Source organism: Orycteropus afer, unplaced genomic scaffold (assembly GCF_000298275.1).
Source record: "Orycteropus afer afer isolate SDZICR_OR568_19922 unplaced genomic scaffold, OryAfe1.0 scaffold00126, whole genome shotgun sequence".
Taxonomy (NCBI): Eukaryota; Metazoa; Chordata; class Mammalia; order Tubulidentata; family Orycteropodidae; genus Orycteropus; species Orycteropus afer.
Window position 1 is genome coordinate 8,810,228 of NW_006921713.1, and position 25,343 is coordinate 8,835,570.

Sequence of the window (25,343 nt, forward strand, 5' to 3'; positions counted from 1 at the left end):
GAATAGAAGGGACATTCCTCAACATAATAAAGGGCATCTATGCAAAACCAACAGCCAACATTATTCTCAATGGAGAGAGACTGAAACCATTCCCCTTGCGAACAGGAACCAAACAAGGATGTCCTCTATCACCACTTCTATTCAACATTGTATTAGAAGTCCTAGCCAGGGAAATAAGGCAAGAAAGGGAAACAAAGGCATCCGAATTGGTAAGGAGAAGTAAAACTATCCCTATTTGGCAGATGATATGCTCCTATATAAAGAAAACCCAAGACACTCAGCAAGAAAACTACTGGAACTTATTGAGAGATTTAGCATAGTGGTGGGATACAAGATCAACACACAAAACTCATTTGGTTTCCTCTACACCAACAAAGAGATTGCTGAAAAAGAAATAAGGAAATCAATACCATTTACAGTAGCTACCAAAAAATAAAATACCTGGGAATAAATCTCACTAGGGACACAAAAGGCCTGTACAAAGAAAACTATAAAACACTACTTCAAGAAACCATAAGAGATCTATGTAAATGGAAGTGCATGCCATGCTCATGGATAGGAAGATAGAACATTGTGAAAATGTCAATACTACCCAAAGCAATCTATACATTCAATGCAATCCTAATCCAGATCCCATCAACATTATATAAGGATGTGGAAAAAACAATCACTAATTTTATATGGAAGGGAAAGAGACCTCGGATAAGCAAAGCACTACTGAACAAAGTAGGAGTCTCACACTCCTGGAATCTCAAGACTACTATACAGCCACAGGAGTCAAAACAGCCTGGTATTGGTACAGTGATAGACACATAGACCAGTGGAACACAACTGAGAACCCAGAAATAGATCCATCAGCCCATGGTCCACTGATTTTTGACAAAGGGCTGAAATCCATTACATGGGGAAGAGATGGTTTCTTTAACAAATGGTACTGGCAAAACTGGATATCTGTTTGCAGAAAAATGAAACAAGATTCGTACCTCACATCACACACAAAAACTAACTCCATATGGATCAAAGACTTAAATATGAAACCTAAAACTATAAAGTTCCAAAAGGAAAAAATAGGGGCAAATTTAGGGGCCCTGATTTCTGGCATAAATACACTCTCAAGCATAATTCAAAACGCACAAACAGCAGAAGAGAAACTAGATGAATGGGAACTTCTAAAAACTAAATTTTTGTATGTTTCAAGAGATTTCTCCAAAAGAGAGCCTACAGATTGGGAAAAAATATTCGGCAAAACATATGTAACAAGGGACTTATCTCTAAAATTTATAGAAAACTCTAATACCTCGATAACAAAAACACAATCCAATTAAAAAATGGCCAGAAGACATGAATAGACACTTCACCAAAGAGGATATTCAGGCAGCCAATAAACACGCGAAGACATGTTCACGATCATTAGCCATCAGAGAGATGCAAATCAAAACAACAATGAGATACCACCTTGCCCCAGCACTGATAGCAAAGCTCAACAAGACAGAAAATAACAAATGCTGGCAAGGATGTGGGGAGATTGGGACTCTCATACACTGGTGGTGGGATTGTAAAATGATACAACCACTGTAGAAAGCAGTATGGTGATTCCTTAAAAAGTTGGAATTAGAAACACTATTTGACCCAGAGTCCCATTATTGTTGTTGTTATGTGCCGTCAAGTCGGACCCGACTCATAGAGATCCCTCCTTGGGTTTCCGAGGCGGTATTACTACGGAAGTAGATTGCCCAACCTGCCTTCCAAGAAGTGGCTGGTGGGTTTGAACCGCCAGCCTTCTGGTTAGCAATCAAGTGCCTTAGGCACTATGATACCAGAGCTCCTTTTTACTAAGTATATATCCTAAAGAAGTGAAAGCCAGGACAAGAACAGATACATGCACACCATGTTCATCGCAGCACTGTTTACAATAGCAGAAAGATGGAAACCACCTACATGCCCATCAACAGAAGAATGGATAACCAAACTATGGTACGTACACACAATGGAATACCATGCAACACTAAAGAATAATGAAGAATCTGCAAAATACCACATCACATGGATGAACTTGGAGCACATTATGCTGAGTGGAATAAATCAATCACAGAAGGACAAATTGTACTAATCCATTATTGTAAAAAGTCAAGGAAAGGTTTATATATGGAAGGAAACTTTCTTTGTTTATCAAGGGGAGAGGGGAGAGAAGGAAACACTGCAAAATGAAAAAAAAAGTCAACAGAATACTTCATTGCACTCATGAGGAACCTGTACACAAACCAAGAGGCAGCTCTTCAAGAGAACATCGGGATACTGCATGATTTAAAATGAGGAAGGGCATCTGTCAGGGCTGTCTCCTTTCATCATACTTATTGAAACTGTTGTTGCTGTTAGGTGCCATCGAGCCGTCTCTGCCTCATAGTGACCCCTTGTACAGCAGAACAAAACACTGCCCGATCCCGTGCCAGCTCCATGATCCCAGCTATACTTGAGCCCATCATCGCAGCTACCATGTCAATCCATCTCGTTAAAGGCCTCCCCCTCTTTCATCGACCTTCCACCCTACCAAGCATGACGTCCTTCTCCAGGGAATGGTCCCTTCTGACAACATGACCAAAATAGGTGAGATGAAGTCTGGCCATTCTTGCTTCCAAGGAGCATTCCGGCTGCACTTCCTCCAGGACAGATCTGTTAGTTCTTTTAGCAGTCCATGGTACTTTCAGCATTCTTCGCCAGCACCACAACTCAAAAGCATCAACTCTTCTTCGGTCTTCCTTATTCATTGTCCAGCTCACACATGCATATGAGGCGATTGGTGTCAGTTCTTCACTGAACATTCAGTAGAATTCTCCAGTGAAACCATCTGGGCCAGGAATTTTTTTTGTTGGTAATTTTTTTAATGACTTCTTCAATTTCTTCTTTTGTTATGGGTCTGTTCAATTTTTCCACCTAAATCTGTGTTAATTTAGGTAAGTACCTTGGTTTCACCCTTTGAAACTATATGCTGAGTAAATAATCTAAGAAGCTGGACTTCACAAAGAAGAATGTGGCACCAGGATTGGATGAAGACTCATTAACAACTTATGGCATACAGATGACACAACCTTCCTTGCTGAAAGTGAAGATGACTTGAAGCACTTACTGATGAAGATGAAAGACTACTCCTTCAGGATGGATTACACCTCAAAATAAAAAACACAAAAATCCTCACAACTGGAGAAATAAGCAACATCATGATAAATGGAGAAGAGATTTAAGTTGTCAAGGGTTTCATTTTACTTGGATCCACAATCAACAGCCATGGAAGAAGCAGTCAAGAAATCAAACAATATATTGCACTGGGAAAATCTACCACAAAAAAAAACCTCTTTGAAGTGTTAAAAAAAAAAAGCAAATATGTCATTTTGAGGTTGTGCCTGACCCAACCCATGGTATTTTCAATCACCTTGTATGTATGCAAAAGCTAGACAATGATAAGGAAGACCAAAGAAGAACTGATGCACTTGACTTAACGTGCTGGGGAAGAGTACTGAATCTACCATGCACAGCCAAAAGAACAAAGAGCTCTGGTGCTGTAATGCCTAAGGCATGTGACTGTTAACCAGAAGGCTGGTAGGTTAAACCTAACAGCCACTCTGTGGAAGGAAAATGGGGCAACCTACTTCTGTAAAGATTTACTACCTCGGAACCCAATGGGGGTCACTGTGAGTCAGAATTGACTTGATGACTATGAGTTTGCTTTTGGTTTTGGCCGGAAGAACAAAGAAATGTGTTTTGAAAGAAGTATAGCCATAATGCTTCCTAGAAGCAAGGGTTACAAGACTTTGTTTCATGTATTTTGGTCATGTTATCAGGAGGGACCAGTCTCTGGAGAGATACATCACTCTTGGTAAAGTAGAGAGTCAGCAAAAAAAGAGGAAGAACCTTAAAAAGGTAATTGACACAGTGGCTGCAACAATGGTCTCAAGCATAGCAATGATTGTGAGGATGGTGCAGGACCAGGCAGTTTCGTTCTGTTGTATACAGGGTTGGTCACTGAGGTGGAATTGACTTGATGGGACCTAACAACAAAAGGATAAACCAAAAGCCCCTTGTGTACCTATGCTGAAAATATGACACCTTTCTTTCTTTGTGTAGTTGACACGTATAACAGTCAGAGTCCTGGGAAACAACACATTTGACTAGGATATGTTGTGGCAGGTTTCATAAAGAGACTATTTACAAAGGTATGGTCAGGGTATAGGAGGACTACAAAAGACAGTACATCACTCAGAACTATTGCCACTCCTTGGCCCAAAGGGACAAGGGGAGGAGCAATTGCAGGAACTCAGAAAAAGAAAATTATGTAAGAGGACCACCTTAAGAGGAGCTGTGGCCTGTGATCAAGGCTGTAGCCATCCTGAGGTGACGCCTCTCCTTCCTCTCTTCCCTCCCTCTAATTCCTTGCTGGTGCTCCACCCTGGCCAAACCCAACTAGAAACCATTAGGCAGGGGAACCAGTTGATATAATCCATACAGGTCAGCTGCCCAGAGAAGAAAGCAGTGGGGAGCAGATGTGTAAGAGTGAACAGAAGACATCCAGCCAAGATGTTTGTGTGATATGTATAAAGATACGTAAGTATGTGAACAAAAGTTTTCTGCCAGGAGGTGGGATGGAAAGAGAGAGACAGTGTTCATTACTTAAGAGTCAACAGAAAAGTGAAGAAAACTTAGAAAAGCTAAGAACTAGTGGTTAGTCACTGGAGTGTAGGCTAGCCAATACCTCTCTGGATCTCCCCCCCAGCTATAACTTCCCATGATTCTGTGCAAGGAGCTTTACTGATGGGGAGGAACTTTCTGGTACAAGTAATCAAGTGTGGCAGATCATGGGAACTTTCTATGCACTGCAGACCCTCTTCTACCAGCCCCTCAGAAGACAACTCTGATGCTTTCTCTTAGCTTATATTCCAATCAATAAGCTTCTCCTGTAACAGCCTCTAAGGAACCTCAGTGGCACAATGATTAAAGCACTCATCTGTTAATCAAAAAGTTGGCAGGTTGGAACTCACCAGTGGCTCCAGGGAGAAAAAACCTGGCAGTGTGCTCCCAAAAACATTACAGTCTATGTGGCAGTTCTACTCTGTCCTATTGGGTTGCGGAGTGAGATTTATCTTGACATCACACAATAACAACAACATGGCAACCTCTAAAAGACATGTCTCTTACCTATTGAACTCTCATTCCTTGATGTAACAAAGGAGAGAAGTACATCACGTAGGCCATCTCCATTCACATCTGCCAGTTCCAATGGAGACAGGTCTCCACCTGGTAGACACACAAAAAAGTCTTAGCAAGTTACCACCACAAATCAGTTCTCTGCTGTCAAGTTAGAAAGGGAGTGGATGCATGGCACTGCCAGCACCTCCATAAAAACCAGACAGACTTTCAGTTCCTAGACACTTCTCCCAATCCCTCCCACTAAAAACCCCTTTATTTATTGTATGGCACTTGACTGCTAACCAGAAGGCTGGTGGTTCAAACCCACCAGCCACTCCTCAGAAGGAAGGTTGGGCAACCTACTTCCATAGTGATACCACCTCAGAAACTCAAAGAGGGGTCACTATGAGTCAGGTCCGACACGACAGCACATAACAACAACAACAACATATGTGTGTGTATGTGTGTGTACATACGTACGTATATACACATACACATACATACCAAAGGAAAAAAAAAGTCAAAGTCACTGCTGTTGAGTCGACTCAACTCACAGTGACCCCTCCTTGGGTTTTCGAGGCAGTATCTCTAAGAAAGTAGATTGCCCAATCTTCCTTCCAAGTAGTGGCTGGTGGGTTTGAACCGCCAACCTTCTGATTAGCGGTCAAATGCCTTAGGCACTACACCACCAGAGCTCACTCACACACACACACACACACACACACACACACACACACATATATTTTCCAATAGAAAAGAAACATAAGAGTGAAAGATGCAGAGAAGAAGGCAGACCAGCTAGGGACTCTGGGACCTGAGGAATGGCATGGTAATGAGTTTTCTGAGTTTTCTTTTTGCATCATATATCTCATACTGAGTGCTAGAGAAGTTGGCAAACCAAAAATGCCAACGAGCTCCGATTTTCAAAAAGCCCAGAAAAAGCTGACTCTCTATAGCCAAAGGACGAGGAAAGGGGAAGCCTGGCAAGACAGAAAAGTTGTAGCTAGTAACTGCTGCATTCCAACTAAACACTCAGAGAAAAATACACTACAGTCTCACCCCCAACTCCAAAGGCCAAGTGGTAGCCTAGACTTCCACTCTTGCCCCACTGCAACAAGATGCCCTCTTTTCACCCCTAGAGTGGTGACAGAGGACTTTCATTCCCACCTAACATTAGTGAGGCCCCCATACACGAGAGAAGCCTACACTTCTACCCCCATCTAGAGTAAAGGGGGTAGTCCTCGTCCTCACTGCAGGGGTGCTATCAACAGAGGCCAGTGGAAAGCCTGGACTTCCACCACTACCTGGCAGTAATGAGGTAGTATCCTGCATCCGCCCAAACACTGCCCTCCCCACCAGCAACAACACGGAGTCAGAGGATGCCTGCCAAATTTGGAGAGAACTCACACACTGCTAGTGGAGTGTAAATTGGCACAACTTTGGAAAATAATTAAACACAAACTACTGAGATTGAAGGAGCTCTGGTGGCATAGTGCCTAAGGCATTTTACTGCTAACCAGAAAGCTGGTGGTTCAAATCCACCAGCCACTCCTCAGAAGGAAGATGGGGCAATCTACTTCCATAGTGCTACTTTTTCGGAAACCCGAGGAGGGGTGGCTATGAGTCGAAATCGACTCAACGGCAGTGAGTTTGTTTTTTTGTTTTTTTTTTTGGTTTACTAAGATTGAAGATGCACATACCCTATGATTCAGCAGTTTCACTCCAAGGTTCATACACTAAAGAAATTCTTATACAATGCATCAGGAAACATGTATAAAAATATTCTTAGTTTCTATGACCCTGAGACAGAAAAACTAGATAGTGTCTGGCTACCACTGCTGAAGGCTCTGAAAGGGATCACAATAGGGGGTCCTAGATAGAGTGGGAGAAAAGTACGGAACAAAACTCATTATCACAAATAAGACCAGGCTTACTGGTCTGATAGAGATTGGTGGAATCCCTGAAACTATGGCCCTTAGACACTCTTCAGACTAGGAACTGAACTTCAAATGACAGGCCTATAGGGTGAACAATAATAACAGGGAGATACACACTCATTAGAGTAATCAACCACATGAGATCAAAAGGGCGGCATTTGCCTAGTGATAAAGCTAAGAAGGCAGAAGGGATAGGAAAGAGGGACGAAGGGAAATGACAACCACAGGGAGGAAGTGGGAAGAGTGTTGCTACATTGTGGGGATTGCAATCAATATCAAAAAACAGAATGTGTATGAATTATTGAATGGAAAACTAATGTGCTCTGTAAACTTTTACCCAAATCACAATAATTAAAAAAAAAAAAAAGTTTTTAGCAGCATTATTTATTTAAATTTAAAAAAGCAAGAAGCCACCTAAGTGTTCATCAACAGCAAAATGATAAATAATGAGATGCTCAAACCCTGAAATGTTATACAGTAGTAAAAATGAACAAACTTCAGTTATGATCATCAACATGGATGAATGTCAAAAATAGTTAAAAAAAAATTCTGAACCAAAAGCAAGTCACAGAAGACTACACAGCTGTATTTATCTGAAATCCAAAACCAGACAAAATGAAAGAATATATTATTTTGGCATACATATCTGCATGGTAAAACTTTAAAGAAGAGTAAAGGAATAATCAACCCAAGATTCAGGACTGTGTAAACTTTTGGTGGGCAGAGGAAGCTATGGCCAGGAGGGACACATAGGGGACTCAAAAAGTCTTTATAATATTCTCTTTCTAAAGCTGGGTGGTAGAAACACTAACAATTTGTTACTAGTCTTCATGCTATATATAAGTATTACATGTGCTTATTTAGAAAAATCAAAAAAAGAAAAGAAGGGGCAGAACTATTCTACTTGGTAGAAACATAGCATAAGGTATATCCACTCAATTTTGCCTAAAGAGCAACTAAAAACGAGAACACTGAACTCATTATCAGAAGCTAATTCATCTGGGATCAAAGAAATTCAGAAACACAATACTTCTATATCAAGATGATGCAAAGGACCTGGGAATAACCTAATCCAGTTTACAAGAGTCAGGAACATGCAGCACAGGAATATGCCACCCCATCCCCCACCCAGAGCAGGCTGATTTAAAGAAACCTGCTCCATTATGGCACTCTGGTGGCACTTGACTGCTAACCAGAGGTTGGCTGTTCAAACTCAATTACCTGCGCAGAACCACTCTATCTACTACTGGCAAGAAAGAAGAGACAGGGACCCCATTTTACATGAAACTATTTAAAAATAATTATTTTAAAAAAAAATCATGTAAAAGGTCTGGCTTCTATAATCCATGAATGCCTGAGGGTCCTACAAGAGCAACATTCTCTGGTCTGGCCAGCCCAGGGCCTCATTTTTCTCTAGAAATATCCCTTCCAACAGCTTTGCATGCTGCTGATGGACTGCTGGTATGACAGCAGGAACCAAGCAAATCAATGCTCTGTCCTCTCTGCAACTAATAAGACCAATGCTGACAGACACACAACAGTGCTGTGATTCCCAAGTTTTCGAAATGTATCATTCCATTCTTTTGTTTCATTTCAAGTATGAACCTCCTTACCAACAAAGGGAAAAATTCTGGATGTCACATATTAATTTTTTAAGACTTTGAATACAATTTCAAAGTAATCAGCTATACCATGAAGATTTACAGAAGTAGGGCTGGAAATCCTACAACTCACCTCCATGGGGGCCCAAGTGGCGGCTCCAAGTGCTGTGCAGATCTCTAGGGGGACATGGGATCAGGAAAGCACATATAAGCACCAGGATCATTGAGATCACCAAAGTTAGCAGGAAGACAGATGTGCGCACATAAGACACGAGGGAAGAGGTCGCCTTCTGCTCCAGGTCCCCAAGTGGCTCCGATGGGTAGCCCTCTGTTGTGACTTCTGAAAGATGTGGCTTTGCAGACCCTGCAACCTCTGCATCAGAGTCAGGCTCTGGGGCTTCTCCCAGAGGACTCTTCCCATTCTTGACCCCTCCATTCTTCTGCTGCAAGTTAAGGACCAGATCATCTTCACTTTCATCACTGTCCGCCTGTGTGAGGGGATCATACTCCCCTAGGTCTGGGCTCTTCTTCCCTGAAAAGACAGACAAAGTTCACCAAGGTAAACTAGGAAGAAGACACTCTCCCCAAATAAATACATGGTAACTGCAAACCTGGAGAACATAAAAACTAGGTTACATTGAGTGTGGACCTTGGTGGCTATTTCTAACATGGACACCAGCAAAGTGGGGAGAATGGGAGAATAAGAAAATCATAGTATCCTAGGATTATATGCCTTCATGAGTTTAAGAAACTTGAAAGAAAGAGGAATTAGCAAATTTCAAGCATCATTCTAGTTACAAAAAAAAAAAATCACTGCTCAATCTGTTTGAATCTCACTGATGAAAAAGGTCACATCTCTTATATTAACTTTCCATATAGTTAATGTACATACCGGGAGCTCTGGTAGCATAGTGCCTAAGGCATTTGACTGCTAACCAGAAGGCTGGTGGTTCAAACCCACCAGCCACTCCTCAGAAGGAAGATGGGGCAATCTACTTCCGTAGTGATACTGCCTTGGAAACCCAAGGAGGGTTTGCTATGAGTCAGATCCGACTCAACAGCACATAACAACAACAACAAATGTACGTACCAGGAGCATGTACAAGGCCAGGAGCTAACTATAGAAAAGACCATCAATTGCTCATATTGAATTGTTCAAGTTGAAGCTGAAGAAATTTTCAGAAAGTCCACAAAAGCCAAAATACAATCTTGATTATATTTCACCTGAATTTAGAGACCACTTGAGGAACAGATTTGACACACTGAACAACAATGACTGAAGACCAGACGACTTGCAGAATGACATCAAGAACATCATATATTAAAAGGTCATTAAAAAGACAGGAAAGCAAGAACAGACCAATATCGATGTCAGAAGAGACAAACTTGCTCTGAATGAAGAGTAGCTGAAGCAGTGGAAGAAATGACAAGATTAAAAAGCTGAGCAGAAGATTTCAAAGAAAAGCTCAAGAAGACAAAGGATTGTAATGAAATATGCAAAGACCTGGAGTTAGAAAACCAAAAGGGAAGAACATGTTCAGCATTTCTCAAGCTGAAAGAACCGAAGAAAAAATTCAAGCCTCAAGTTGCAATATTGAAAGACTCTATGGGCAAAATACTGAATGATGCAGAAAGCATCAAAAGAAGATGGAAGATGGAAGAAACACACAGAGTCACTGTACCAAAAAGAGCTGGTCAATGTTTAACTATTTCAAGAGGTAGCATATGATCAAAGAAGTCTAAGCTGCACTGAAGGAATTGGTGAGAAACAAGTCTCTAGGAATTGACAATACCCATTGAGATGTCTCAACAAAGGGATACAGTGCTAGAGGTGCTTACTCATTTTTGCCGAGAAATCTGGAAGACAGCTACATGGCCAACTGACTGGAAAAGATTGATATCTGTGCCCATTCCGAGGGAAGGTGATCCAACAGAATGTAGAAATTACTGAACAATATCATTAGTATCACACACAAGTAATTTTGCTGAAGATAATTCAAAACCAGTTGCAGCAGTATATTGACAGAGAACTTCCAGAAATTCAAGTTGTATTCAGATGAGGATGTAGAACAAAGGATAACCCTGTTGATGTCAGATGGATCTTAGCAGAAAGCAAGAATACCAGAAAGATGTTTATTTGTATTTTATTGACTATGCAAAGGCATTTGACTACGTGGATCATAAAGAACTATGGACAACATTGAGAAGAATGGGAATTCCAGAACACTTAATTGTGCTCACGAGGAACCTATACATAACCAAGAGGCTGTCATTCAAACAGAACAAAGGGATACTGTATGGTTTAAAATCAGAAAGGGTGTGCATCAGAGTTCACCAAAAAACACCAAACCAAATTCACTGCCATTGAATCAATTCTGACTCACAGTGACCCCCATTGAATTTCCGAGGCTGTAAATCTTTATGAAAGTAAATCACCTCATCTTCTTTCCATGGAGCTGCTGCTGCTGTTGTTGTTATGTGCCATCGAGTTGGACCCGACTCATAGAGACCCCTCCTTGGGTTTCCGAGGCAGTATCACTACGGAAGTAGATTGCCCCATCTTCCTTCCGAGGAGTGGCTGGTGGGTTTGAACTGCCAGCCTTCTGGTTAGCAATGAAGTGCCTTAGGAACTATGCTACCAGAGCTCCTAGTGGGTTTGAACTACTAACCTTCTGGTTAGCAGTCAAATGCCTTAGGCACTGTGCCACCAGAGCTCCTTTTACCATATTTATTCAATCTGTATGCTGAGCAAATAATCTGAGAAGCCGGACTGTATGAACAAGATCACAACTTCAGGGCTGCAGGAAAACTCATTACCAACTTGCAATATGCAGATGGCACAACCTTGCTTGCTGAAAGTGAAGATGACTTGACGCAAAGATCAAAGACTACAGTTTTCAGTATGGATTACACCTCAATATAAAGAAAATGAAAATCCTCACAACTGGACCAATAAGCAACATCATGATAAATGGAGAAAAGATGGATGTTGTCAGGGATTTCATTTTACTTAGATCCACAATCAACATCCATGGAAGCAGCAGTCAAAAAAATCAAACATCATATTGCACTGGGGAAATCTGCTCCAAAAGACTTCTTTAAAGTGTTGAGAAGCAAAGATGTCACTTGGAAGACTACAGTGCACCTAACCCAAACCACAGTATTTTTTTCCCCAGTGCAATATGACATGATTTCTTTCTTTCTTTTGTTTTTAATTTTTATTGTGATTTTGGTGAAAGTTTACAGAGCAAATTTACTTTCCATACAGCAGATCACATATACTTTGTCTCATGACATTGACTGCAATTTCCCACAATGCAACAGCTTCCCCATCACTTCCTCCCCATAGTTACTTCTTCCTTGTGTCCTGACCTCCCATACACTCACTTGCCTGAGCTGTCTTCCTGTGCATACACCGCCCTTCCATTCTCCCATGATTGATCTCTCCAAGGAGTGTATCTACCTAATGTAAATGTTCAGTTCATATGCCTGTCTTTTGTTTGGCTGGAAGCCATGTGAGTGGGTTCAATTCCAGATCTGAAGGACAGCTAGGGGCCATAGTCTCAGGGGCTCCATCAGGCTCTAGCAGACCAGCAAACCTTTTTTTTTTTTTCCCCATGATTTTGAGTTTTGTTCCACCTGTTCTCCTGCTCCATCCAGGATCTCCTACATAGATCCCCCTCTGAGCAGTTGACAGGGGTAGTCAGGCATCATCTAGTTCTCCTGGTTGACAGTGGTAGCCAGGCACCATCTAGTTCTCCTGGTCTCATAGTCATATAGGCTGAGGACTGCATGGTCCAACAGTCACTTGGACTAATTGTTTCCATGGTTCTTTGGTTTTCTTTATTCTTCTTTGCTCTGGATGAGGAGAGACCCATCGTTGCATCTAGATGGCTGCTTACAAGCTCTTAAAGATCCCAATCACTACTCGCCAAAGTAGGATGCAAAGTTTTTGTAACCCACAGAATTTTTAATCACTTCATATGCATGTGAAAGCTGGACAATGAATAAGGAAGACTGAAGAAGAGTTGCCTTTGAATTGTGGCATTGGCAAAGAGTACTGAAAATACCATGGACTGCCAGAAGAACAAATAAATGTGTCCTGGAAGAAGTGCAACTGGAAAGCTCCTTAGAAGTGAAGATGGCCAGACTTGGATCCTCCACTTCTCAAAAGTTAGCTTTATGCTACTTTTCTTTTACAAAAGACCTACATTAGTTACCTATTTTCGCTAACCTTAAGAAATCTGAAGAGGATTTTTGCTTCTGTGAAAAAGGATGAAAAGTGAAACTAGTGTTCCGCATCTGTTTTGCAGTGAGTGTTGGAGGCACTTTGGTCTACTTTGGTCAATTGGTCAAAAGGGACTATTCCCTGAAGAAGGATATCAATGCTTGGTAAAGTAGAGGGTCAGCGAAAGAGGGGAAGACCCTCAATGAGATGGACTGACGCAGTGGCTGTAACGACGGCCCTAAGCATAGCTAGGATTGTGAGGATGGTGCGGGACCAGGCAGTGTTTCGTTGTGTTACACACAGGGTCACTGTGAGTCGCAGCTGACTCAATGGCATTTAACAACCACAACAACAATGTACATACCCAAACCCAACCCACTTCCATCGAGTCAGTTCTGACTCAGAGTGACCCCACAGGACAGAGTAGAACTGTCCCATATGGTTTCCAAGGCTGTGCATCTTTATGGAAGCAGAATGCCTCATCCCGCAGAGCAGCTGTGGGTTAGTAGTTGAATGCTTTAATCACCACACCATCAGAGCTCCTTCAAGATTCCTTAGATTTTCTTAGATCTCTGATGTCCTGATCTTTCCTAGAAAAGTTTCAGAACAATTCTCTGTACACTGTTTTTCAGAGCCCAGTATTTGTGGCTTTCCAATTGTTTCTATGGAAAAAACTTAGAAAGTCAAACACTATCTGTCATGTTTTACTGAAAACTCACTTCTGAGAACCTTCCTATGATTCGAAGGCCCCTTCAGTAAACAGTGTTTACCTCTAAAACATGCTGTTCTGAGCAGGTATTCTGGGAGGGTTGGTGATGCAGCAGGAAAGAAGTTGGAGGTTTGCCTTGAAGCTGCTTTGCACAGCTGGCATTCCGTTTTTACTTCGACTGCATGTTTATTTGGGGTGGCTGAGAGGTAGAAATTAGAAGATGGCTTAGGCACACTTCTTCCCAACTTCACCTTGGCCCTCAGTACCAAGGACTGGATGATTGTATGCCTTTATTTCACTTTGTAATCAAGTAAAAATCAAGGAAAATTTCTGTTTGGGAGGAATTACCTGTATCCTCTACTTTTTGAAAGTTAGCTTTATGCTACTTTTCTTTTACATTAGACCTACATTAGTTACCTATTTTCACTAACCTTAAGAATCTGAAGAGGATTTTTGCTTCTGTGAAAAAGGATGAAAAGCCAAATTAGTGATCAGCATTTGTTTTGCTGTGAGTGTTAGAGGCAGCATGCACCCTGAACAGTGAGAATGGCATGGTCAAGTTTTTTCCCCTTGAACTACACAAAATCTCATCATCAAGCTGCCATAACATTGAACTGTGTCTGTGAGTACTATCTGTTAGTCTTATTTTAGGTTTTTTGTGTTATTTCGTTCCACTTGGTAGGTTATTTTTGGGGTCTGGGAACACTCAAACATTTTTTCCCCCTATAAATTAATGGCAATTGCTTCTTGGCTTTATGTCATCTCAGCTTAGGGAAGTTCTGATAGGAACGCTCTACTTTCAGATAGTAGTGGAAAACTGTACCATAAGCTACTGTAAACTCTATCATCAAATCTTCAGTTACAAGGAAATATTAAAAAGACAATACAATCTAGCTAATTAAAAATGATCACTGTGATTTTGGTAATGACTTTTTATATATTATGTATCTCAGTTTGCTCAACACACGAAATAAATAAAACACTTTATGGAGACCAAATGTGGGAAAGTAAAAATATTTAATGTAAATGTTAATGTTTTGACAATAAATTTTTATTAAATTTTAAAAAATGAACATCCATAGAATTATTTTACATTAAGCTTTGCAAAAAACACAGATACTGAGTAATCTGACATTCTATTAACTAGAAATTTCTATTCACTTGAATTTTGAGAGCTATTAATTTTCTCCAATAAACACTGAATTTGATTTTTAAAGGCACAAATACAAAAATTAGGATGATTAGGAGTTTAATTCAAAATAGTATTTCCAGGATATGCCAGAGGGTCAGTATAGGTTCAAGTTAAATCTCTTATAATTTATATATCTAGTCTATAAATCAAATTATTATATTAATCATGGAACATCATTCCCTAACCATCCCAGATAGCTTTCTATATGTAATAATTTGCAAACACAACCATGTTGTTATTGATGTTGTTACTAGGTGCCGTCAAGTCCATTTCAACTCATAGAGATCCCATATGACAGAACAAAACTGTCCCTTAAATTAAACTGTCCCTTCCACATATAAATCTTTCAAATATTTAAAGATACTAATCATAAGCGATATGTAACCCACCAGCCACTCCTCGGAAGGAAGGTTGGGCAATCTACTTCTGTAGTGATACTGCCTCAGAAACCCAAGGAGGGGTCGCTATGAGTCAGAGCCGACTCGAGGGCAATGGTTTTGGGTTTAATATGGTATTTAAGGGTTCAGTTCTTTACAACCAGACAGAGTCAAATCTTGGCTTTACTTATGAACCATTCTTAACTTTATTGGGCCTCAATTTCCCCACTTATGAAATGGGATAATAATTGTTCCTATATCATAGAGGGAGCTCTGGTAGCATAGTGGCTAAGGCACTTGACTGCTAACCAGAAAGCGGTCCAAACCCATCAGCCACTCCTCAGAAGGAAGGTTGGGCAATCTACTTCCATAGTGATACCGCCTTAGAAACCCAAGGAGGGAGGGGTCACTATGAGTTAGATCCAACTCCATGGCAGTGAGTTTGTTTTGTTTTGTTTTGTTTTGTTTATATCATAGGACTATCATGAGTATTAAATAAGGTATTATATGCATGCTTCTTAGTGCCTGGCGTAGTAAAAAAAAAAAAAAACTCACTGCAGTCAAGTTGATCCCAACTCATAGCGACCCCTCCTTGGGTTTCTGAGGCGGTATCTCTATGAGAGTAGATTCCCCAATCTTCCTTCTGAGGAGTGGCTGCTAGATTTGAACCACCAGCCTTCTGGTCAGCAGTCAAATGCCTTAGGCACTACGTCACCAGAGCTTCCACCTGACATATAGTAGTGCTCAATAAATTTTTGCTTCTATTAATATCGTTGCTATTATTGTTATTATTACCACTATAATTATCATTACCATTACTGTTAGATTATATCTCCCAACTTCCCCCATCCAATCTTCTCATCTCCAAGTTAAATATTTCTACCTCTTTCAACTCATTACCAGAAACAGCATTGTTGCTGGTATCCTCACCATCCTGGTCATTCTCCTCTAAATGCAATGTCATATGTCACTGCTTTTTCAAGTATGGTGCCCGGAACCGAATACAATCCCCTGGGTACAGTCTGCCCAGAGCAGTGGAGGGTAGAGAACTGTGTCCTCCCTTGTTCCAGTACACTACAATTCAATTACTGTAACCTAAGAGCTTGGTAGCTTTCTTGGCAGTCACATCACACAAGTGACTCAAGTAAAATTCCCAAGTATTTTCTTTCTCCACACATTCCTCCTATCCTATAATTGTATAATAGGATTTTTAGCACCAAGTGAAACGTTTTGCATCAACCCCTATTAAATTCCACCTTGCAGTATCAGCCTGAAACAGCACCTCTGCCAAAGTGAAATCATTAATAAAATTCTGACTAACAAAACAATTGAAAAGAAACACTTTTGTTATGTCATATACTATCACATGCAGGGAGAAAGAAAACTTGGCTGCATATGTTACAGAAACCTGCAATATCTTTAATAAGTCTATAAATATAACTGACAATTTGAAAAACAAATCTGCTACTGAATTGGTCCTTTTAAAAAAGATGACAATGATTGCAAGGAAGACATTTCTGTCCCCTGAAACAAAGAAAAACAAAAGAAAAAAGAAAAATTTTAAATACAGGACATAGCCACATTCCCAAATCACAATTTATTAAATTAAAAAAAAAACAAAACTGTTGCCAAAGTGCAATTTGCATCTAATTGAGGAAGCACAGTAGGAGTAAGCATGTATTTCTGTAGATCTCCAGCAATGGAAAGAGGTCACAACTGATAATAACAACAATGATGATGATGATAAGTGGAAATTTACTGCATGCCTGTTATGTCTCAGGCATTGGTCCAAGCACTTTAAACTAAACCCACTGGTATCAAGTGGACAGCATAACAACCCTAGAGGACAGAGTAAAATGCCCCATAGGGTTTCCAAGGCTGTAAACCTTTACAGAAAAGGACTGCCACATCTCCCTCCTGCAGAGTTGTTTGTGGGTTCAAACACTGACCTTTCGGTTAGCAGCCAAGCTATTTAACCACTGTACTACCAAGGTTCCTCCAAGTACTTTACATGTACCAATTTATTTAATCTTCACAATAAGTCTGGTGGTGCAACTCCTAAGGCATCTGACTGCTAACCAGAAGGTTGGCAGTTCAAAACCCACCAGCCACTCTATGGAAGGAAGATGAGGCAATCTACTCCATAAAGATTTACCTCTTGGAAACCCAGTGGGGGTCACTATGAGTCAGAATTGACTAGATAGCAGTGGATTTGGCGCTTTTGGAATTAGTATCCTATTTTATTAAAAAAAAAAAAAAAAAAAAAACACTAAAATATAGAGGTGCATTGCCTAAAATAACATAATTAGAGAGAAGAAAAGCTAGGATTCAAAGCCAGGCAATATGACTATAGAGTCCATACTACTAACCAGTAAGTTATATATATCTTTGCAAGAAGCACTCTGTCAGTATCTTAAAAAAAAAAAAAAACAGAGAAGAAAAATCACTACCTACAGAAGCAATCCCTTCTGCAGAGGTTGATTTTTGCTGTTGATTTTGCTTTTGTTGTTGGTTTGTGATTTGGAGACCCCATATTACAGGGTAGAAACGCACCACAGGGTTTTCTTGGCTGTAAATCTTTATGGAAGCAGATCACCAGGCCTGTGTCTTCTGCAGTCCTCTGAGGAGGTTTGAACTGGCTACCTTTTGGTAACCAAACCAAAACCAAATCAAACTCATTGCCATCGAGTCAATTCCAACTCATAGTGATCCCCATCAGGTTTCCAAGGCCGTAAATCTTTACAGAAGTAGACTCCCTCATCTTTATTCCATGGAGTGGCTGGTGTGTTCAAGCCACCAACTTTTTAGTTAGCACCCCAAATGCCTTAACCACTACACCACCACAGCACCTTTTTGGTTACCAGCCCAGTGCAAATAATTTGCGCCAGCCAGGGACCTTCTGGACAGGTGAGTTTTGACAGTTATATCAGTCCAGATCCAATCAGGAGAGAGAAACTAGACAGTAATTGAAATAAACAAAGTTTAATATACAAAAGAATTATCAATCAAAGATAAGAATATAAATATAAAGATGGAAAGAGAACTCTAAAGGGTACATTAAGGCTGAGGGGCGGTATCTAAACAAACTTAGTATTTTAAAGGGCCCAGATCCATTTTCACAGATAAGCAACAAAGGTGAATTTTGCGCTGAAGAGCAATAAATTTATAACTGGCACAACCACCAAAGAGAAGTAAATGCTAAATCAGCACTCTAAGGTGGCAAACAGGATAGAGACATCCATGTAGGAAGAGTGCTGGTGGGAAAGGGATCTGAGTTAATAGGCCCAAATTAAATTCTAGCTTCTAGTATGCCCAGCTCATTCCCCTTACTGCATCCTTTGCTCCACATATCAGCCAATAGCTAACTGTAAAACAACTGGCCCTCTTAAATATCATCAGTAATCACAAAGGGTCCCTGGGTTGCACAAACAGTTAAGTGTTCAACTATTATCCGAAAGTTGGCCATTTGAAACCACTGGGGTACCTTGGAAGAAAGGACTGGTGATCTGTTTATGAAAGGTCACAGTCTTGAAAACCCTATGTAGCAGTTCTTTTCTATACACAGGGGTCACTATGAGCCAACATCAACTCATTAGCAACAGGTTTATTTTTTTTTTAGTAATCAGAAAAGAGCCACCCCACCACAACTGAACATTCTGGTTACTAAAAAAAATAAACCCATTGGCCATCAAGATGATGACTCAATGGCATCTAACAACATGATGCAATAATTGTAATAATCATCTGAAATAAGTGGCTGAAAATACAATTTTTAAAAAGGATGTAATTATAATCTCAGCTAAAAAACATAAAATATTCACACTTTTAACAAAATATGTACCAGTTAAGATCCTTAAGAAAAATAATTATGAAACTTTATAGACAGATAGGAGCTTTGATGGCATAGTGCATAAGGCACTTGACTGCTAACCAGAAGGCTGGCGGTTCAAACCCACCAGCCACTCCTCGGAAGGAAGGTTGGGCAATCCTACTTCCGTAGTGATACTGCCTCGGAAACCCAAGGAGGGGTCACTATGAGTCAGGGCTGACTCGACGGCACATAACAACAACAACAACAACAAATAAATGGATAGAAATACAATGTGTACAGATAAGACAATATCATAAAGATGTTAATTTTATTCAAATTAATTTATAGATATAATAAAATTCTAATCAAGATACTAGGAGCTCTGGTAGCTTAGTGCCTAAGACACTTGACTGCTAACCAGAAGGCTGGCAATTCAAACCCACCAGCCACTCCTCGGAAGGAAGATGGGGAAATATACTTCCGTAGTGATACTGCCTTGGAAACCCAAAGAGGGGTTGCTATAGGTTGGGTCTGACTCGATGGTACATAACAACAACAACAACAATCAAGATACTGAAAGGATCTGACTGATAATGAAACTTGAGATGCTTAATACAAAATTATTAAAGAAGAGCAACAGCCAAAACAATTTTAAAGAAATCTGGGGGTTCTTGCCCTGTCAGATTTCAAAACTTATTATAAAGTAAAAGATAAGCTATAAAATGGAGTAAGAGATGTACTCAACTCACTATATACTCACTGCCATCGAGTCAAACCCAACTCATAGCGACCCCTCCTTGGGTTTCCGAGGCTGTATGATTACGAAAGTAGATTGTCAACCTTCCTTCCGAGGAGTGGCTAGTGAGCTTGAACCACTAGTCTTCTAGTTAGCAGTCAAATGCCTTAGGCACTATGCTACCAAAGCTCCCAAGAGATGTACAACACACATAAATGGCAAAAGATGAGTATAAAGATACACAAGAAACTTCTTCAAATTAATACAAAGAGATTTTAAAAATCTCAAAAGGGAAAAAAAAAAAAAAAAGCAGGCACTTCACTGAAGAGGAAACCCAAGCGGCCAATAGCATATACATATCCGAAAAAAGTCAAGCTCACTAGTAATGAGGGGAGTGCAAATTCAAATAACGATCAGATACACCTTCACTTAGATTGACAAAAACTTTTAAAATCTGATCAAAGCAAGCACTGGTGAGGCTACAAAGCAACTGGAACTTACATATGCTGCTGATGGGAGTGTATAGTGATATAACTACATTGGAGAGCAACTTGGTGGGATTTCACAACATTGAAAACACATTAAACCAGTTGTTTTGCTCCCAGTTGTGTACTCTAGAAGTACTAGCACAGTGGTCAAAACTGCTAATTACAGTGTTCACTGCAGCACTGTTTAAACAGTACATGTCCATCAAAAGAAGAAAGAATAAATTGGGGCATAGTCATATAATGAAGAAAAAAAGAAAAGGGGCCATCAACAGCACTCACTGTACAAGTTACCACAGAGTTCCATAAGTATACACAAAAAAAATTTACCATGAAACACAGCAAATAAAATCAGCCAAAGAACAAATGCTGGACAGATTGCACCATGAAATAAGATGAAATAATAAACAGACACTTCCCCGTGGAATCCAAGAAAGCAAAGAAAATGTGTCTTCTCTGAAATAAGGGCTCATAACAGTATTTCTAAGAAACGGCATTCAGCAGAAAAGATAAGTAAACAATGAGAACTCAGGAACACTAAGGAAAAAACTAATAAAACAATTACAGAAAAGAAATCTTTTTTAGAACCAGCAAAAAGAAGAACACATGTTGCTTAAAACAGAGTCACAGACAAGAAGGATAAAGTGGAGTATATCAAGCAAAATGGAAGAGCAACAATCGCCAGCCATTCCTGAGCACTAACGATGCACTCTTCCAATCCCTTTAATGTTTTATTTCAGTTAAATCTCCACAACAATTATCTCTATTTTAGAGACGAGGAAACCCGAATAATATAAATTTAAGTAATTGGCTCTTAGTTACAGAACAAATAAGTAATAGTGCAAGGATTCAAACTCAGTCTGGCTTCAAAGCCTGTACTCTTAAGGACTATCTATCTATGTGCCTCCCATGGAGAAGTAAAAGCCTTTTAAAAGGACTAGAAAGAAAGTGATAGATACAGAGAACAAAAATGATCCAATACATGCATAACTGAAGAAGGGAAGAGAAAAGAAAGTGGAACTAAACCAATTATTTAAAATTCTGCAATAAAGCAAGACCTAAAACTACTGAATAAAAAGGTAAAGTGAGCCCCAAGAGAAAATGAGTAGAGAATAATCAATGTTGAGACATACCCTAGAATGGAAAAAGAATCATAGAAACAGCCAGACCTGGAAAAAAGAATTAAGTCACTAATGATGGGAATGAAAATCAGGTTGACTTCTCCACCATAATATACATTAGTAAACTAACTAACTCCCTGCTGTCGAGTTGGATCTGACTCATGGCTACCCCTCCTTGGGCTTCCCTGGCAGTATCACTATGGAAGTAAATTGCCCAACCTTCCTTCTGAGGAGTGGCCGGTGGGTTTGAAATGCCAGCCTTCTGGTTAGCAGTCAAATGCCCTAGGCACTAGGCCACCAGAACTCCTTAAATATCAAACCACTGCCATCGACTCGATTCCAACTCCCAGTTACCCTTTTTTAAGACAAAGTCAAACTACCCCACAGGGTTTCCAAGGTTGTAAATCTTTACAGAAGCAGACTGCCTCATCTTTCTCCCGTGGAGCAGCTGCTGGGTTCGAAATGCCGACATTTAAGATAGTGCAATAACATATCTAAAAAGTCCTCAGAGAAAGCACACAGGGTGCAGAGTCCAAGATCTCAGATCCAGCCGTGATACTGCTAGAGTATAAAGGCAAACACAAAAACTCAGAGGCTATCAGACCTTTGAACCTTCCTATAAAAGATCATAGAATTTTAGGGCAAATTCTTGAGAAAGATAAATATTTACTTTTACACTATGAATGTTTATTTTTTCAGATAGTGCAAAGACAAACCTCAGCTTAACTATTACAGGCTCCAAGTTTTGATTAGAGAATGCCTAAATAAATATTTTTCAATGTATTCACAGAAAGACAGTAAGACAGAATGAGGTATGAAAAAGTACAAAGACTTGCCTAAAATTATATGCAGTTTAAAGAGTTAAAGATCAAATCCAGTGCTTCATAGCCTCGGGCACTTTAGCATGTTTAGAAACTAACACACATTAATTTCCTCTAACTTCAGCCACCACCCAGATTTTTAATCACTGAAAGATTTTCAAAGGATAAGGGAGAGGGCACTGATTTCATAATATGTCAGTATAAATGAGTTTTTCACAGCTATCACTTTCCCTCTTAGAAACACTGAAGATGACAGTTAAATAGCATTTCCAAAATGGTATAGAGGAAAACATAAATAGAACAGGGATGCATCTATCACCAAATGTTTTGATGAAAATATCCAACAACATATATTACCCCATTGCATGTACTACACTGTATTATATATATACTATACTATACACTTTAATAGGAGCTCTGGTAGCATAGTGGCTAAGACACTTGCCTGCTAACCAGACGGCTGGCGGTTCAAACCCACCAGCCACTCCTCGGAAGGAAGGTTGGGCAATCCTACTTCCATAGTGATACTGCCTTGGAAACCCAAGGAGGGGTCGCTATGAGTCGGGGCCGACTCGATGGCACATAACAACAACAACAACAACATACACTTTAATGCAATGAAAGTTAAATAATTCATATCATGGATTAGTTTATCCAAGGGCACATAATTATTCTGAGTTAAACATAATAAAAAAAAATTACAGTAATATTATGCTTTGATATTATCTTCAGTGTTTGACCTTCAAACTTTAAAATGGTCTTTTAAAAATATATACACTTATGAGATAAACTGTCTATAGACTGTACAAATGTCATATTGTCCTTCTGTTACTAATTAACTTCATTCTATGCACATGAGCCAAATATCTTCTCATCCTGAGTTTAATGAAAAGGTAGGAGACTGAAATAACATTCCCACCAAGTGCTCTTTCACCACAAAGTTGCTCTGATCTGTCATTAGTTTACTATTACATCGGGCCTTCCTGTAGGTATCACACTTAGAAATTACTCTGGTGCAAATGATGATAATAATAATAGCTAACACTTACTGAGGGAACTCTGGTAGCATAGTGCCTAAGGCACTTGACTGCTAACCAGAAGGCTGGAGGTTCAAACCCACCAGCCACTCCTCAGAAGGAAGATAGGGCAATCTACTTCCGTAGTGATACTGCCTGGAAAACCCAAGGAGGGGTCACTATGAGTCGGTTCCGACTCGAGGGCACATAACAACAACAAAACTTACTGAACTTTTGATTAGAGAACTCCTAATTAATACATATTAGAGGTTAATAAACCTCTTGAATACATCCATCTCTTAATATTCCAAATAACCTTAGAAGGTAAATATGTAGTAGAGTGTATGGCATGTAGTATATGTTTCATAATAATATTAAGGATGAGGAAACTAAAACTTAAAGACATTAAGGAAGTAATCAGGTAAAGACTGGATTTGAACCAAGCCTGTGTCCTCCTCTTAGCTACCATTCTTTTCTGCCTCTGTTATACAAAAAGATAGTGATGGTATGAACTAAAGTAACATGACACAGTAACCCAACCAGGACAGGCAATTCACAACCCCAATTAATGGGTGCCCAAAAAGGGTGATAAGAAAGGAACTTCTACCTTACATACCCCCAAAGAAACAAATCTGCTGTTGAGTCAATTCCAACTCATGGCAAACCTATAGGATAGAGTAGAACTGCCCTATAGGATTTCCAAGGCTGTAAATCTTTATGGAAGCAGAGTGCCACATCTTTCTCCTGCCTATCTAACATAAAAGCTAAAAGGTATGTTTTGGAGAAGGTGAGAAGGGGCAAGAAGAAGGGAAGGAAAAGAGCAAGGAGGGAAAAAAGCCCAACACATAAAAGAACATATGGCTATTCTGTAGATGAAAAAACTCGCTGTCATCGAGTCAATTCTGACTCATAGCAACTCCCACTGGGCTTCCAAGGCTGTAAATCTTTACGGAAGCAGACTGCCTCATCTTTCTTTCATGGGGTGGCTGGTGGGTTCAAACTACCAAGCTTTTGGTTAGCAGCCAAATGCCTTAACCACTACACCACCAGAGCTCCTATGACTATTGTATATGGGCCTAAAAAAGCGTCAAGACATACCTGAGTGTTCAGGGACAAGATGCCCTGACAAACACAAGCCAAAGACTGAACATGCGAATGCTTTATTCCCTATCAGCTGACCAAATTACTGCAACTAAATACTCCAGGGAGTATTAAGTGCCATAGTGCGAGGATGTGAGAATGCGCTCAATAGTTTTTAAAGCAAGGTTTTCTTGTATTCTTATCCTCAGAGAATAACAATTAACCACGCTGAAATAAAACAAGGAATCTAATAGAAAATACCATAGTGCCTAAGGCATTTAACTGCTAACCAGAAGGCTGGTGGTTCAAACCCACCAGCCACTCCTCCGAAGGAAAGTTAGGCAATCTACTTCCATAGTGATACTGCCTCAGAAACCCAAGGAGGGGTCGCTGTGAGGTGGGTCTGACTCAAGGGCATATAACAACAACAAAAACAATAGAAAAAGAACTAAATACGTCTGTATCTCATTACTCCCTTGTGCGTATATCATCCTACACTAAGGATACACAAGGCTACTTTCTTCAAAGTTAATTAATCTGCAGATAAGGGATATAGCCTTCATTTAGTTCCAATGTTATGTATACATCCCAAGATAGGTATTATCACTGTTCCTTCTAATGTCTAATGGCTGAGGACAGAAATGCAATTATATCCAACCCCCTGTTACCCAAGGCAAAAAGCTTGTTTAAATGTATCATACTGGAAAGGCCTTGAGAACCAAAAGAAAAAAAAAAAAAAAAACAGTTGCTGTGGAGTTGAATCTGACTCATGGAGATTCCAAGTGTTATAGAGTAGAACTGAGCTCCGCAGGGTTTTCTTGGCTGTAATCTTTACAGAAACAGATCACCAGACCTTTCTTCTGAAGTCACATAGGATAGGTTAAAACTGACAACCTTGAAAGAAGAAAACCAAAATTAATGGAAACAATCAGTCCTAGCGACTGGTACACCATCCAATCTGCAACCTATACAACTATGAGACCAGAAGAACTAGATGGTGCCCAGCTACCACTGCCATCCACTTGGAAGGGATGTAGGAGATCCTACATAA

The 25,343-nt window shown here is 40.0% G+C and overlaps 1 protein-coding gene across 1 annotated transcript in view; it reads right to left on the reverse strand.

The window, feature by feature from the left end:
* Positions 1 to 25,343, reverse strand: part of FAM234B (family with sequence similarity 234 member B) — a 55,405-nt gene that overhangs the window by 27,837 nt on the left and 2,225 nt on the right. The window contains exons 3-4 of the mRNA XM_007944482.1: positions 8,850 to 9,248; positions 5,188 to 5,286 (exon numbers count right to left, since the gene is read on the reverse strand). Coding sequence (XP_007942673.1) covers positions 5,188 to 5,286; positions 8,850 to 9,248 — 498 coding nt within the window. The remainder of the gene's footprint in view (positions 1 to 5,187; positions 5,287 to 8,849; positions 9,249 to 25,343) is intronic.